This window comes from Pelophylax lessonae (genome assembly GCF_965119305.1).
Source record: "Pelophylax lessonae genome assembly, chromosome: 6".
Lineage (NCBI taxonomy): Eukaryota > Metazoa > Chordata > Amphibia > Anura > Ranidae > Pelophylax > Pelophylax lessonae.
The window spans coordinates 262,599,534-262,616,450 of NC_138773.1; the positions used below are offsets into that span (position 1 = coordinate 262,599,534).

The 16,917-nt window shown below is 40.5% G+C and overlaps 1 protein-coding gene across 1 annotated transcript in view; it reads left to right on the plus strand.

The window, feature by feature from the left end:
- The window catches only part of SLC38A11 (solute carrier family 38 member 11), a 90,625-nt gene that overhangs the window by 58,134 nt on the left and 15,574 nt on the right, over positions 1-16,917 (plus strand). Inside the window, exons 8-9 of the mRNA XM_082260952.1 lie at positions 11,212-11,282; positions 15,053-15,214. Coding sequence (XP_082117078.1) covers positions 11,212-11,282; positions 15,053-15,214 — 233 coding nt within the window. The remainder of the gene's footprint in view (positions 1-11,211; positions 11,283-15,052; positions 15,215-16,917) is intronic.

Sequence of the window (16,917 nt, forward strand, 5' to 3'; positions counted from 1 at the left end):
TGGGAAGCGGTTTAACCTTAAACTGAGTAAAATATTTTTTACTGTCAGAACAGGAAGGGTGTGAAACTCCCTTTTTACAGTTGGTGGTGTCAGTGCGGAATGTCGATAATTTCAGAAGACTTTTAGATGGGCATCTTATTGAATGTAATATACAGGGATAAGGGAAATTGTAGTGACATAAACACACACACATCCACACAGGTTGAACTGGATGGACTGGTGTCTTCAACCCTACCAAGGATGTAACTAGGGACGTGGCCATACGACGTGCCTGGTGATTGATCGGGTGAGCGGCGGTGTCTCACCGGAGAGTCCTGGACCCGAACGCTGGTACATCACGCGTCCGGAGCAAGTGAGCACCCTGATCCCCACTCTTGATTATGATGTGCTTTGCATATTTATATCCCATGTACGTGCATATTAGTGGATTTTAAATGGAATAAACTAGTTCATACGTTATTGCACTAGTTGGCTCTCCTCTTTCTTTTATGGTATATGTGGAGCGGCATCTTGAGAATCACCAAGGATCCATTATTCCCTCTATCCTGTGCAGTGGTGCATATTCCAAAGCCTGATCAGCCCTATTGTTGGTGTGTTTCTGTTCAGCCTACACTGGAATCTCACTGGATAATCACATATCACTGTTCTCCTACTATTGGTCTTTTAGTTTTCCTACTATTGGACTTTTAGTTATGCATTGAATTATCCATGTGTGTTTCACTGGAATTTTTTCACTGATTTTTTTCACTTGATTTATTGTCCACTAACTAATTTTGGGATTGGATTTTCAGTGATTATTTGAACACATGTATATATATATATATATATATATATATATATATATATATATATATTGATTTAATTGTTTGTCTATTTTGTTCACATATATTGTGGGATTATTTTTATTTTTCACTTTTTTGGTATATTGTTTGTTTTTAAGCAGCAGCACAAATATTTAAATATTTTTTCTGATGCAGGATCAGCTCATTAGCGCAGGAGCCTGCTAAATATAGAAATAGCTCAATTGTGATTTTAGGAGAGGGAAAAACTATTCAGCTTCAGGTCACTTAAGACACATGGCTACTAATTGAAGTTGAATGGGAAGTGGTTTAACCTTAACCCGAGTAAAATATTTTTTACTGTCAGAACGGGAAGGGTGTGAAACTCCCTTTTTACAGTTGGTGGTGTCAGTGCAGAATGTCGATAATTTCAGAAGATTTTCAGATGGACATCTTAGTGAATGTAATATACAGGGATAAGGGAAATGGTAGTGACATAAACACACACACATCCACACAGGTTGAACTGGATGGACTGGTGTCTTCAACCCTACCAAGGATGTAACTAGGGACGTGGCCATACGACGTGCCTGGTGATTGATCGGGTGAGCGGCGGTGTCTCACCGGAGAGTCCTGGACCCGAACGCTGGTACATCACGCGTCCGGAGCAAGTGAGCACCCTGATCCCCACTCTTGATTATGATGTGCTTTGCATATTTATATCCCATGTACGTGCATATTAGTGGATTTTAAATGGAATAAACTAGTTCATACGTTATTGCACTAGTTGGCTCTCCTCTTTCTTTTATGGTATATGTGGAGCGGCATCTTGAGAATCACCAAGGATCCATTATTCCCTATATCCTGTGCAGTGGTGCATATTCCAAAGCCTGATCAGCCCTATTGTTGGTGTGTTTCTGTTCAGCCTACACTGGAATCTCACTGGATCATCACATATCACTGTTCTCCTACTATTGGTCTTTTAGTTTTCCTACTATTGGACTTTTAGTTATGCATTGAATTATCCATGTGTGTTTCACTGGAATTTTTTCACTGATTTTTTTCACTTGATTTATTGTCCACTAACTAATTTTGGGATTGGATTTTCAGTGATTATTTGAACACATGTATATATATAATATATATATATATATATATATATATATATATATATATATATATATATATATATATATATATATATATATATATATATATATATATATTATTGATTTAATTGTTTGTCTATTTTGTTCACATATATTGTGGGATTATTTTTATTTTTCACTTTTTTGGTATATTGTTTGTTTTTAAGCAGCAGCACAAATATTTAAATATTTTTTCTGATGCAGGATCAGCTCATTAGCGCAGGAGCCTGCTAAATATAGAAATAGCTCAATTGTGATTTTAGGAGAGGGAAAAACTATTCAGCTTCAGGTCACTTAAGACACATGGCTACTAATTGAAGTTGAATGGGAAGTGGTTTAACCTTAACCTGAGTAAAATATTTTTTACTGTCAGAACGGGAAGGGTGTGAAACTCCCTTTTTACAGTTGGTGGTGTCAGTGCAGAATGTCGATAATTTCAGAAGATTTTCAGATGGACATCTTAGTGAATGTAATATACAGGGATAAGGGAAATGGTAGTGACATAAACACACACACATCCACACAGGTTGAACTGGATGGACTGGTGTCTTCAACCCTACCAAGGATGTAACTAAGTATTATGCATTTGAGGTAGCAGAATGAAGAAATGGCCTTGAAACTTGTGGTTTCTCTATGCTAGAAGAATAGATTCCCTTTTATTATTGGAATTACATTATCCAAAGTCTTTTACAACTAAACAAAGGATTTGCCTCATTCTTTATGGCAGCTATTTTGAAGCTTGTTAAAAATAGTAAAAACAAAATTAAATATAACACCAGCATTCCTAAAAGCATTATTCTATAAACAGCCCTCCCATGTAATTATATCCTAAACAATGGGCCATTAACGTTTTTGGCAAACCTTCATTACAGGCAGCCAGAAGTCAGAGCAGTATAAGATGAATTCAGATTGGTTTGTCTGAGTTATTGTTCTAAAGAGTTAGCACATCAAAATAAAACTTCTACCAAATAGAGCTGGTGATATTGGTGTGTATATAGCTTATAATAGGCTTATATCTTATTATGTTTATTTGAAATAGATATTCTGTCAGTTTGTTATTTTGCCAGCAGAGGGCAACATCTGCCAGTTTTTATGTCTATATAACATCCCAGCACAATAATGGATGTGTGTGCAGCTTTGTATTTCGAAATTCATGAATACCACAAAAATGTTAAAACTAACACAAACAGAAAACATACTTGCAAACGATGAATGTCATACTATGACAGATTATACAACTAACTGTAATTGATAGAGAATGATTTTATACATTACATTATATAACTTAGTATCTTGATCCCTTTTAAATTTTGGACAGAAAATGTCACAATGCTGAGCGGAGGATATTCACTTAAATAAAGCTCAAAGGCAGATAGAAAATACCAAATGAATGCAGCTCTGAAGTCATCAAATATACCATCAAGTCCTCATTCACAGTGCATGCAGCTTTGAAATCATGCAACTTCATCTGAAATGAAATGATTTCAAAGCCGCATGTCGGTGCAACTTCAAGTGCGACTTGGAAGACATCTGTGCGGCTTCATGCACAGATGTCTATGCAAGTCGCACCCGAAATCACCAAAAGTAGTGCAGGAACTACTTTTTCAAATCAATGCGGCACCGCAAAGTCGCTGTCACACAGATTTGAACAGTGCCATTGCCGGCAATAAGATGCAATTTAACCTCTCAAATTGCATGAAAAGTCGCCCAAATGTAAACGAGGGCTAAATTACATTTTTACAAGCAGACAAAGTGCTTGCTGGAATTTATTGGGTGCAGTGGAAATGTTTTTTTTATGAGATTAAGTTAATTTTCATGGCAAAGAGCGACTTTGCAATTAACTGCAATTCGTTTGATCACTCTTCATAACATTCTGGAGTATATGCAAATTGCCTTCATGAAAACTAAGGCAGCAGACTTTGTGAAAATTAGTATCATTCTCAAAACTTCAGATACTTCAGTGGTCTCAGGGAGAGGTCAGTGCATGGCCCATAGAACACACCAGCCTGTATTTGTAAAGGTTTAGGTGGGTCATAGTCACTGAACAATATTTAATGCAAAAGCTGTTCTATTCAGTTTTTCAATGATTTATATACAGGGTTTTTTTTCTCCGGGAATAGGTGCAGGTACTCCCCTCTTCTGAGTCACCCCTTGTCTCCACCCCCTACCCACTTCCGAGCGCTGTCCTTTGGTTCCACCCTCTACCCACCTCCCAGTACCCCCCCTTTTAGAGAATACAGAACCAAGTATCATGTTGTGGTTCTAGGTAATTTGTACAGAATTTGTTAATGATAACTAAAAAAGCAGTAAAATAGATTCCCTGGAATCAGCAATAATAGACCCCCCTAACAATAGATCCCCCCAGCAATGATAAATCCTCCCCTGCAACAATAGACCCCCCAACAATAGCCCCCCAGCAACAATAGTTCCCCCAAGCAACAATAAATCCTCCACTGCAACAGTAGCCCCCCCCCCCCACACACACACAACAAAATGCCCTCCAGCAACAATAGAACAATAGATTCACCCCAGCAACAATAGATCCCCAGCAGCCAGCATCAATAGACTATTCAGCTCACCCCACTGACCCCAGCACCCCTTTGCCATTGCATATATTCAGACCGGAGGTGCCAGAACTGCGTCCCCCCGCGTTCCCGCTGAAAAAAAGCCCTGTTTATATATAACTTTTAACCTTCATTCTTTGTCAGGTAAATAGAACATGTTGCAAGTTATGATTTCATATTCACTCTTTCCGGCCAGCAGATGGAGCTCTAGTCTTTTTTTTTTTTTTTTCATGATTAACTAACTAATCTTTCCAGAAAAAAGGCCTGTTTCCAGAGATGAAATGGTGAAGCTCAAATTATGCACACAGCTCACCATCACCCCTCTTTTGTTGGCAGCAGCACTCACCAGGACATGGAAATGTAGACTGCACAAATTACTCATAAATCTATAAAATAATTACACAAAACGCATTTTTTTGGTAGTTAAATGGCAGCGGCACCCTTATTGGCATATAAATTAATAAATCATCAAAAATTATTTTTTTAAACTTCATAAATGAACAAATATCAAAACTTTAAATTTCAAATAAATATGTAAATATTCTCGCTTATTAGTCATAAAAAACTCAAGCGAATAAATAAACAAACTCATCAGAAGTCCCCCCTTGAATCAAGGGTGACAAAAACAACATACAGGTGCTGCGACAGGGTGGGAGGGAGGGGGAGCTTGCTCAGCCGTACTCAATCAACTGCGTCCCGGAGCCCTCACGCACCGCTTTATATAGCCCCTAAGCCCATGTGACTAGAAGCTTCTAGAAGGACACGTGTTTCCCGCCTAAAGACATGTGCCTACCACAGAGCGGCTTAACCACTTAAGCCCCGGAAGATTTTACCCCCATTCCGACCAGGGGGTATTTTGCGATTCGGCACTGCGTGAATTTAACGGACAATTGCGCGGTCGTGCGACACTGTACCTAAACGAATTTGGCGTCCTTTTTTTCCCACAAACAGAGCTTTCTTTTGGTGGTATTTGATCACCTGTGCGATTTTTTGATCATGCGCTATAAACAAAAAAAGAGCGTCAATTTTGCAAAAATAGCAATATTTTTCACATTTTTTTATATGAAATTCCCCCCAAAAAAAATGTAAAAATCAAAATTTTTTAACATTTTCGGCCAATTTGTTTTATGCTACATATGTTTGGTAAAAAAATCGCAAAAAGCGTATTTTAATTGGTTTGCGCAAAAGTTATCGCGTTTACTAACAAAGGGAAAGATTTTTGTCATTTTTGTTGTTTTTTTTTTAAACGCGTAATGGCGGCGATCTGCGATTTTTTTGCGGTACTGCGACATTGCGGCGGACAGATCGGACCCTTGACTGATATTTTTGACACTTTTGGGGTTACCAGTGACATTTCTACAGTAATCAGTGCTATATATATGCACTGTTACTGTAAAAATACACTGGTAGTGAAGGGGTTAACTTTATTTGGGAGGGAGGGGCTGTGTGTGTCCCTAGGGGCGTGCTTTCTACTGTGATTGGCTGTGGCTTGAGCTGTAAGGACACTGATCAACGGATCTACATAGTAGATCCGAGTGATCAGTGTCTTTACAGCGAGGAGAATGACAGGTGGCTTGTTTACACAAGCTGCCTGACATTCTCCCTCTCCCCCACCTATCGCCGAGTGGCCGGCGGACATCGGGTCTGCTGGTCACACGCGCGGGGGGGTCCGTGACCACGCGGGAGCGCGCCTCCGGTGGCGCGCGCTCGCTCCCTAGACCCTCACAAGCAAGCAACGTAGCCCTACGTTAGTTTGCCTGTGAGGGGCTGACCGCCGACGTAGATAGTCGTGCGGCGGTTGGCAAGTGGTTAAAGGCACAGATACCAAAAAATGTTTTTTACATATATATATATATATATGTGGCAGCCACAATCCCATGAAGTGGACCCTTTACTATGTCCCACTTGACAGGAAGTGTTATACCAATGGGGCCACCAACACCAGGTTTTTAAACCTCTGCTCTATCCAGAACTTTATTCGAATAAAAAAAAAGTTTTGGGTTGAATTTCATTCTAAATTTAAAGCCTAAGGGTGACTTCACACCTCCCAGCTAAGCTTTTGGTAAAGCGCAGCTAACCCACTATTTCATGTGCTTTAGCTGCGCTTTCCCATAGACTTCTATAAATTCCTGCTTTGGGTGGTTTCAGAAATGCCTCTATGCTCCATCTTTGGTGCGCTTTCTGAAACCACACCAAAACCGCAGGACATCGTAGACATCTGAGAAAGTGCAGCTAACCCACACGAAACCCACTGGTTAGCTGTGCTTTGCTTATGGTGCAGAGCGACCACTCCGGGGCAGTGTGAAACCACCCTAACTCCATGTCCATGTCGTCTATAGGTCCCCCCTTCCCTCCCCTGAAGGTCCCCCAGTGTGTTTTTCTGTTTTTTTTTTTTTTATTATTGTTAATGCCCACCATTTCCTAAGTCTTCAGGCCAGTCAAATGAAGCCACAGGGTCCTCCTCTGAGCTGGGCAGTCCTTTTTAGTGCAAAGTACAATGTGAATGAAGGGTGCCATTGTGATGCCCTTTCAGGAGGTGGGGCCATGACACCCAGCATTCATGGTAGAGTCCTTAGTTTTCCAGATTGAATGGTGCTGGGTATCATTTAACCTGGAAGGACATCCAGTGGCCACAAAAAGGCACTGTAGAAACAGCCCTGAATTGAAGGTTGGTATTGCAGCTTCAGCTTCTTTATCTTTTTCCAACTGGGGGACATTTAACCACTTAAGCCCCGGAAGATTTTACCTCCTTCCTGACCAGGGCCTATTTTGCGATTCGGCACTGCGTGACTTTAACGGACAATTGCGCGGTTGTGCGACGCTGTACCTAAACAAATTTGATGTCCTTTTTTTCCCACAAACAGAGCTTTCTTTTGGTGGTATTTGATCACCTGTGCGATTTTTTGATCATGCGCTATAAACAAAAAAAGAGCGTCAATTTTGCAAAAATAACAATATTTTTCACATTTTTTTTATATGAAATTCCCCAAAAAATGTATAAATCAACATTTTTTAACGTTTTCAGCCAATTTGTTTTATGCTACATATGTTTGGTAAAAAAAAATCGCAAAAAGCGTATTTTGATTGGTTTGCGCAAAAGTTATCGCGTTTACTAAGCGAAAGATTTTTGGCATTTTTGTTGGTTTTTTTTTTAACGAGTAATGGCGGCGATCTGCAATTTTTTTTGCGGGACTGCGACATTGCGGCGGACAGATCGAACCCTTAACTGACATTTTTGACACTTTTGGGGTTACCAGTGACATTACTTCAGTAATCAGTGCTATACATATGCACTGTTACTGTAAAAATGACACTGGCAGTGAAGGAGTTAACTGTATTGGAGAGGGAGGGGTTAAGTGTGTCCTAGGGGCGTGCTTCTAACTGTGATTGGATGTGGCTACTGGTGTAAGAACAGAGATCAACGGTCCTACATAGTAGAACCCTCTGATCTCCATTCTTACACAGGGAAGAATGACAGGCAGCTTTGTTTACATCAGCCGCCTGCCTTTCTTCTGGTGTAACGGACGATCGCGAGTGCCCGGCGGACATCGGGTCCACCGGACACGCACGCGGGGGGGTCCGTGCCTCCGGCGGCGCGCGCTCGCTCCCTAGAAGCCTCACAGGCTAGCGACGTAGTACTACGTCTCTTTGCCTGTGAGGGGCTGACCGCCGCAGTAAATAGTCGTGCGGCGGTCGGCAAGTGGTTAAAAGAAAATGAGTTTGGAATTGGATTTTACAACTCAAACTGTTTCACATGAGAAAAAATAAAAGCTAGTTGGGTGTTTTTTTCCCTCTATTTGTTGCCATAAACACACACAGGCACACATATGCCTGTGCATCTATGCATACACATCTCAGTTCTGATGGATGATAAAACATAGCGAATTTCTACGGTATCATTGTTATGTAAGTTACTGCTGAAGGCCTGCTCTGTCTCTCCATATCTGACATTTTCCTCTAAATTGCAGTCACAGCAGTCAGCTGACATAATAGCTGTGTAAACAAATGCAGCAAAAGCAAATAATTCACTAACTGTGGGAAAAACTGTCCCTGCAAATGGGGGCTTGGGAATCAAAGAGCAGAATGTTTGGTTTGTGTGGGCTGACAGAGGGAAATTTAAGGACGAGAGCGATAGGAAATGATTGTCTTGCGGGCTGTTTTTCTTTATAATTCCCATAAAAATCCTCTCTAATGAAACCATTCGAAAGAAGGAAGGCCAGAGATGACGATTAGAGGCCTAAATACATTATTACTTCACTTCTAATTTTTTTCTTATGAGAACAGATCATGCAATATTCAAACACCCCCCAGGCAGCCCATTGGGTGTAAAATAAGTGCAGTGCTTAGGTACGCTTGCCAGTGATGAATTTTGGTTTACGGAAATTTTACTATCCATAGGTGATGCTTTACAGGTTAACACTTTAGATTTACACAGCAGATCTGATGCTAGAATTACTGCCCATGATCTGACGTCCGCAGTGACACCTCACGTGTGGGGCGATCGCTGTTTGTGTGCGTGCAGGACCGACACACGTGCACGCCACTGCGTACGTGCATGGGAGGAGGGAAGCACTTTGTTTTTTTGTTTGTTTTTTTTCAATTATTTATTTATCTTTACATTGTTGCTTTAATATTTTTTCTTTATCACATTTATTGCTGTCACAAGGAATGTAAACATCCTTGTGTCAGCAATAGGCATGTGACATGTACACTTTATGGAGAGATCTGGGGTCCCTCCTCTGCCCTTAAAAGCATTCAAAACCCCAAGATCAGTGTTTTTGAATGCTTTTGATTTTTAAAAATGGCGCAGATGGTTTCCGAGTAAACTAGAAGTGATGTCATGTCATTGCTTCCGGTGTACTGTTACGAACAGCCAATCCCCTGGCTGTTTAGGCAACTGGCAGATACACCTGCTGGTCGCTCGGGTCTCCCGCTGGGACAGGAAAGCCTGAGAGAGCCGCAAAAGGTAAGAGTGGGGGGACACCACCTGCTGCATGTAATAGCAATCAGGTGCCATTGTCAAGCCTGCCATTGTCTAGCCTGTAGCCAGTGTCGGATCTACCAATTCTAGTGTTCAATGGCAAATGCCAATCAAGCTCCACAGTGCCAGGCACATCAGGCCCTCAGGCCACCATCATGAAGTCTGTTTCTGATTGTTTTGTAAGAGACATTCACACCAGTGGCCTGCTGGAGGTCATTTTGTAGGGCTCTGGCAGTGCTCATCCTGTTCCATCTTGCACAAAGGAGAGGATACCAGTCCTGCTGATGGGTTAAGGACCTTCTACGGCCCTGTTCAGCTATCCTAGAGTAACTCCCTGTCTCCTGGAATCTCCTCCATGCTCTTGAGACTGTGCCGGGAGTCACAGCAAACCTTCTGGCAATGGCACGTATTGATGCGCCATCCTGGAGGAGTTGGACTGCCTGTGCAACCTCTACAGGGTCCAGGTATAGCCTTATGCTACCAGTAGTGACACTGACCCTAGCCAAATGCAAAACTAGTAAAAATTGTCAGTGGAGGCCCACCTGTAAAACTATTCCGGTTTTGGAGGTCATCTCATTTTTGCCCATCTAGTGCACCTGTTGTTAATTTCATTAAAATTTATTCATTTCAAAATAAAATTAAAAAGCTAATAAACAACAAATGTCAGCTCAGAGTCAGTGGTATATGCTGATGACATAACATTTTAGAAACTTAGTGAACGTACTTCATGCCAGTAAATAGGCTGCTCTAAGGCCCCTTTTACACTTGTATGACTCCAAAGTTGCGTCTACTTTGAAGTGCAACTTTGATGTTACTTGGGATGGGTGCAACTGGGATACGACTTTGGCTTTGACTAGTTTAATGGACAGCTGTTGCACACAAGTTACATTGTATAACATTCAGGAATGACTTTAATGCAACTTCTGAGGGTTAACATTGAAGTCTGTGGCCCTCAAGTTGCATGAAAGTTGGACCAAAGTAGTGCATGAATTACTCTGAAGTTGCTGCAACTTTAAAGTTGCGCATATATGAATGGGTATCATTGGAAAACATGGGGAACGACTTGTCGTGCAACTCTGATGTCCAAAGTTGCATGACAAGTTGCACAAGATTGAAAGGGGCCTAAATCTAATGGATGTTCTTTACTATTTGGATCTGCCTCAGTGAGGACAGCTTTATGCTGAAATGTCAGAAAGTGAACGTAGAGGTTATGTACCAGTAAAACAAAAACATAATCAGTACACTGCACGTTTAGTCACGTGTCCTATCCAGGCATAGGTTCCAGTGCTACTGTATAAAAGAGAAGTATGGATAAAGCTTTTTTGGTCATACTTCTCTTCTGTGTCACAGGAGTGCACTCATTTTTGCACTCCTGTGACCCAGATTCAGCCAGCCACGGGCTAAAGCCAGCTGTCAGCTGACATAATAGAGCTGCTCAATCCTCTGAAAGGATCCACCAAGATGCCTGCCTGGCAGCTGGCTGGTTTAGTGGCACAGCTCCCCTCCTGAAAGCCTGAGCCAATCGGTCCCACCCCCTCTCCTAACGGGCGCTCCAATGAGCCCTGGAGGGGCAGAGCACAGAGCAGGCCGAGAACTGAGTGATCAGCAACCGTGTGATCACTCAGTTCTTGGGCTTGATGCTGGTAGGGAACAGCTGCAGCATGGAGGTGATTATGTATGTTTGTTTTTTGTTTTAACCCTAAACTTCTCCCTTAACAGTTTTGTTCATTACATTCTAGACCACACACTGACGATGCATGGGTTTTTGCAAACTGGAATGCGGTGCAAGCAGTTGGCGTGATGTCTTTTGGTAAGAATCTCTCTTTATAAGTTAACTCACCCAAAACTTGTGTTTCAATTTGGCATAGTAGCAAATTAATTAACAAGCTAATTTTTATCTCCAGTGGCAATATCCCACACAATAATTCTCAGATCTTTTCGAATGCCATGACCATTACCAAGCCAAATAATGGTGTACAGACCTCAAAAATGATTTATACTGTAGAAGAGTTTGTATGTACTTGTAAGTCTATGTCCTTCATAAAAATCGCCAGTTATGATATGCTCCTGGTGTGGGTCACCTACTGTCTTGTGAATACACTGCAGTAAGCAGAAGTTTATCCCAGACCCAAAAGAAGTTACCTTTGTATTGTAGAACCGTTAGTTTGCCCTAATCAGTTCTAATTAACTCCTTCTTCCCTTTCTCTTAACCATTATTTTTCTGCTGTTTTTTTTTTTTATTGTGTTGCATTTAAAAACAAAAAAAACATACACAATTGCAAAAAAAAAAAAAAACCTCTTTTAACACTAATTAAAGCAGAAAAAAAACTTTATTTTTTGTCTATGAATTAACTGTATAAAAATAAAATATTTTTTAAGACAATGAGCTCCATTCACAGAACCAGATTGCATGTAGTATTTAGGTGTTTTACAAAATACCACATGCGATCCTGAAAATGTCAAATAGCTATTGCTTTATGCAGTATTTACCGCATACAGCAAAAACACTCTGTAAATACCGCATTAAACAGATATAAAAGTAAATTTACAAAAAGGAAAATAAAAATGCATGCGGTAAACAAGTACTGGTCCGGGCATGTGATATTTAATGAATTGGCAGCCACCGGCATCCTTAACAACCAGTGAACAACATGGTTGCAGATGGCCACTATGCCCTTAACAACCGATTAATCATCAGCTGTCAGCAAGGTTCACCACTGACAGCTGAATATAAAAAAGAAAATGCTGGCAATGAAAAAAAAAAAAAGAACAGCACGAGCCCCCCCCCCCCCCTACAATCCATACCAGGACCTTTAAGTCTGGTCTTGGATTTTAAGGGGAACCCCCCACCAAAATGTAAAAAAAATTGCTTGCCCCCTCTTCTCCCAAAATCTTTACCAGACCGTAATCCAAGCATGCAGCCTGGCAGGTCAGTAAAGGAAGGGAAAAGAGCAGAGGTCCCCCTCCCTCTTGAACCATACCAGGCCACATGCCCTTGACATAGGGGGTGCTTTGGGGCAGTGGGAACCCTGCTGACAGCTGATGACTCATCGGTTGTTAAGGATGCCGCCCGCTCCTTAACAACCATGACAGTTACTGGTTGTTAGGGATGCCGGCGACCGCCCGCTCCTTAACAACCAGCTATTTACAGCCTGTGGTAAGAATGCTGGCTACCGTCAGTGGTAAATTACCCCAGCACTACTATAATACTGCATGACTTCATAATATCACTTATGCGGTATTTTAGCAGCATCTTTTAGTGAATGTCAAGAAAACATTTTTAAAAACGTTGTGCGGTATCTTACCGCATATTCGAATGCGGTAAGATATCGCTTTGTTAATGGAGCCTAATATCACAATAGAAAATCACTGTTTATGCTATAAATCAATGTCAATGTTATCAATGTCCCTGCTGGAAAAGAAAAAAACCTATCTTCACTTTCTGTCTCAAAGACAACAGGAAGTAGGAAAAAACCCTCTAAAGTGAAAGAAACCTCTGTGTCTATTGGACAATTTACATACTATTCCTGTTCTATTTTGACCTATAGAATTCTAGATTTTCTGCCCCAGTGACATTTTTTTGCAAGCACAGTTTCTCCAAAGTATACGTGTACCGCAGTAAAACCTGACAGAGGTTCTATCCCTTCCCTAACCAAAACTAGAAAAGAAAACGTTTTGCATAAAGGAATGCTCATCACATAAATAAAAATAATTTAACTAATTCCTTTAGTTTTCAATCAATTTTTTAATACATTTTTTCAAGTCGGCAAATTTAACAATGTAAAGATATTAAAAGTCTCTCAAAATAATGAGGTACATTAGTCACCCACAACCAGTTTAGTGGCGATAGAGCATGAGATAAAATAAGTAGAGAATGTGTATACCAGCAGATTTGACAAATAAAACAGTTTGAGCAATCATCGTGAAACAGCGGTATTTGTCATAGTAGTGACAAGACGACCAAGACAACCAATTCCTTGCCAAAGAAGCCAAGGTAAAGGTGATGGACTGGCCAAGCATGTTTCCAGACCTAAACCCTATTGAGCATCTGTGGGGCATCCTCAAACAGAACAAGAGGACTCCAGTGGCAACCTGTGAAGCTCTGCTAAACCCCAAGAGGGTTAAGGCAGTGCTGGAAAATAATGGTGGCCACACAAAATATTGACACTTTGGGCCCAATTTTTTAAATTTTTACTTAGAGGTGTACTCACTTTTGTTGCCAGCGGTTTAGATATTAATGGCTGTGTGTTGAGTAATTTTGAGGGGACAGCAAATTTACACTGTTAGGCTCCATGTGCACGGGACGTTGTAAATGGCCGTTTAGGAGCAGTTGGGCGTTTTTTTCAGAAGCCCCTGAACCCATCTACATGTTATCTTATCTGTCTATGTACACAGGGTCGTTTACAATCATTTACAGGCAGTTGAGTTCAGGGACATTTTTTGGAAAGCAATTATTTGTGTTCAAACGTGTGTTTCCCGGCGTTTCAAGCGCAAAAACGTTTAGCGCTCGCGTTTTTCCATTTTAAAGGGGAATGATTTTTTGGACCTCTAGGAACGGTTTTAGATGCAAACGCCCGCTAAACGCGGGTGCAAACACGACAAAACGGAAGTTTTAAACGTCCTAAAAAAAAAATCCAGCATTCAAGGGACTTTTAACAACGTCCCGTGTACATGGAGCCTTATACAAACTGTGCACTCACTACTTTACATTGTAGCAAACTGTCTTTTCTTTTAGTGTTGTCACATGAAAAGATATAATAAAATATTTGCAAAAATGGGAGGGGTGTTCTCACTTTTGTGAGATACTGTATGTAGATAGATAGATAGATAGATAGATAGATAGATAGATAGATAGATAGATAGATAGATAGATAGATAGATAGATAGATAGATAGATAGATAGATAGATAGATAGATAGATAGATAGATAGATAGATAGATAGATAGATAGATAGATAGATAGATAGATAGATAGATAGATAGATAGATAGATAGATTTTTTTTTCTCCAGCAATTAAAGTTTGTTTGTATCATGGAATAAATTAAAGTGGGAAATAGAGTAAAAGCTGGTCACCGACTTCTGGAGGGATCATTTAGATAGGCACTGCTTTCTGCAGGAATATCTCCACCGACTTCTGGAGGGATCATTTATAAAGTTTACATTTATATTTTTTGTATGTTTATAGGCTGATTAACAGCATAAAAGGTGCACCCGAACATGCGCATGTTCACCATGCCATTCATTTCAATAGGCTGCTAAATGCGTGGGAATATGCCAAAAGTACAACAGGTGGGACTTACAAAATCACGCTACACTAAAATGCACAGAACGGCAGTGCCATTACCATGAGTTTTGGTGGCCATGAATGCATCCACTTTTGCAAGATGTTTGGGGGTGCCATTAGGAATAAATGGCATCTGTGGATGTCTGCAGGAGGCAGTGTGTTCCTGTATGGTGGGGGAGATGCATGTTAAAATTTGTATTTCACGCACTGCCAGTGGTGTGAACCAGCCCTAACCGTTGAATGCTTTCATATTCACCATATGCACTGTATAATCATTCGTTTCTCTTTATTTCAGTGTTTATGTGCCACCATGCCTGTTTTCTTATTTATGGATCTTTAGAAAAAGCAACAGTGAGCAGCTGGTCCCGTATTACACATGTATCAATGATAATGTCACTGATTATCAGCGTTCAGTACTCAGTCTTTGGATATATATCTTTCACAGGATTCACACAAGGTAATGTACAAATTTTATTACTTTACTAGAAGATATTTCTAATAAAATATACAGTATATTTTTTCCATTTGAATAGTTTGTTTTTTAGTTCCAGCTGCATAATGATATTGTACAGGATCTTAAAGTGGTTCTAAAGCCTTAAGATTTTTCCCCCCAATGCATCCTATGCATTAACGTGAAAAAGTGGAGTGGAGTCCAATCCAATCCAACCATGTGCATGACAGCAGCAGCTCCCACCACTGTCTTTCTCCTCATTGGGCAGCTTGATAGCATCGGAGCCATCAAAAGCTGTAACATAGAGGCAGGGGGCACTCACTGAAGAGGAGGGGCCTGGAGCGCCAGCATGGGACCCCAAAAGAAGAGGATTGAGGCTGCTCTGTAAAAAAAGCATTGCACAAAGCAGGTAAATAAAGGCATGTTTGTTATTTTAATAAAAAAAAACAAAACAAAGGTTTAGAAATACTTTAGGGGGTATATATACCTGTATATATCAGTGAATGTGACTTTAACAAAACTTTCACTGGTAGTGAATCAATCACTGTAATATATATATATTTTTACACACACACACTATAACAAAACTTTCACTGGTAGTGAATCAATCACCACTATAATATATATATATATATATATATACAGTATATATATATATATATATATATATATATTTACACACGCACACACACACTATAACAAAACTTTCACTGGTAGTGAATCAATCACTTTAATATATATACACATACACACACACTATAGCCCCCATTAATAGCTTCTTCTTTTTCAGTTCTCTATTCACAAATCAGGGATATACTGTATAACAGGTGCATTTTCCGGGAGCTAAAGCTTAAAAAGGCCCATTTTTTACCTAAAGGGAAAATTTCTCTATACAACAGGGGAAGTTTGATTAGTTACTATAGCTAAGATATGAATAACAACAAGCATTGTGTGAATATGCCATAGCTATGGTAACATTGAGAATAAACACTGTTCAGTATTTACATAGACAAGGTCATACTGTGTGTTTGCTGACTGTCTTTGTGTTCCATGCAAATATCCCAGGACACACTTAACTATTTTAAATACACTAGTACAATTCCTGCCTTTACACGCACATGAATTTTAATGGCATCCCAGTCTTAGTACATAGGGTTCAATATTGAGTTGGCCCACCCTTTGCAGCTATAACAGCTTCAACTCTTCTGGGAAGGCTGTCCATGAGGATTATGAGTGTGTCTATGGGAATGTTTGACCATTCTTCCAGAAGCACATTTGTGAAGTCAGGCATCTGTCTCGGGGAGGGATTTGTGGTTGCAGGAAAAACATTTCCCCTGTCTATGGCAAGCTTAAGAACATAGTTCTTAGGTCGGCCATACACGGAGCAAATTTCTTTACTACAACCACGGGGTGCAGGAAAGAACTTTGCTTGATTCCCCCATCGACACGGTCAGTGTTGATGCATGAATCCCTCCTGCCATTGTCTTCTCCCAGTGGAGGTGGGGGGGAGAAGACAGCGATTATCTCTAGTGGTTATAGCAGCTGCTAGCGATAATCGCAAGGGAATCCAACACATTGGTTGTACCCAAATTGATCGATCAATTTGCTGCATTTAGCCTGTCCATTAACGGTTTGAATCTCGGTTGGGTCCTGCTGAACCGGTCGAGATTCGAACTGTGTATGGTCGGCCTTAGGATGAGATTAAACAA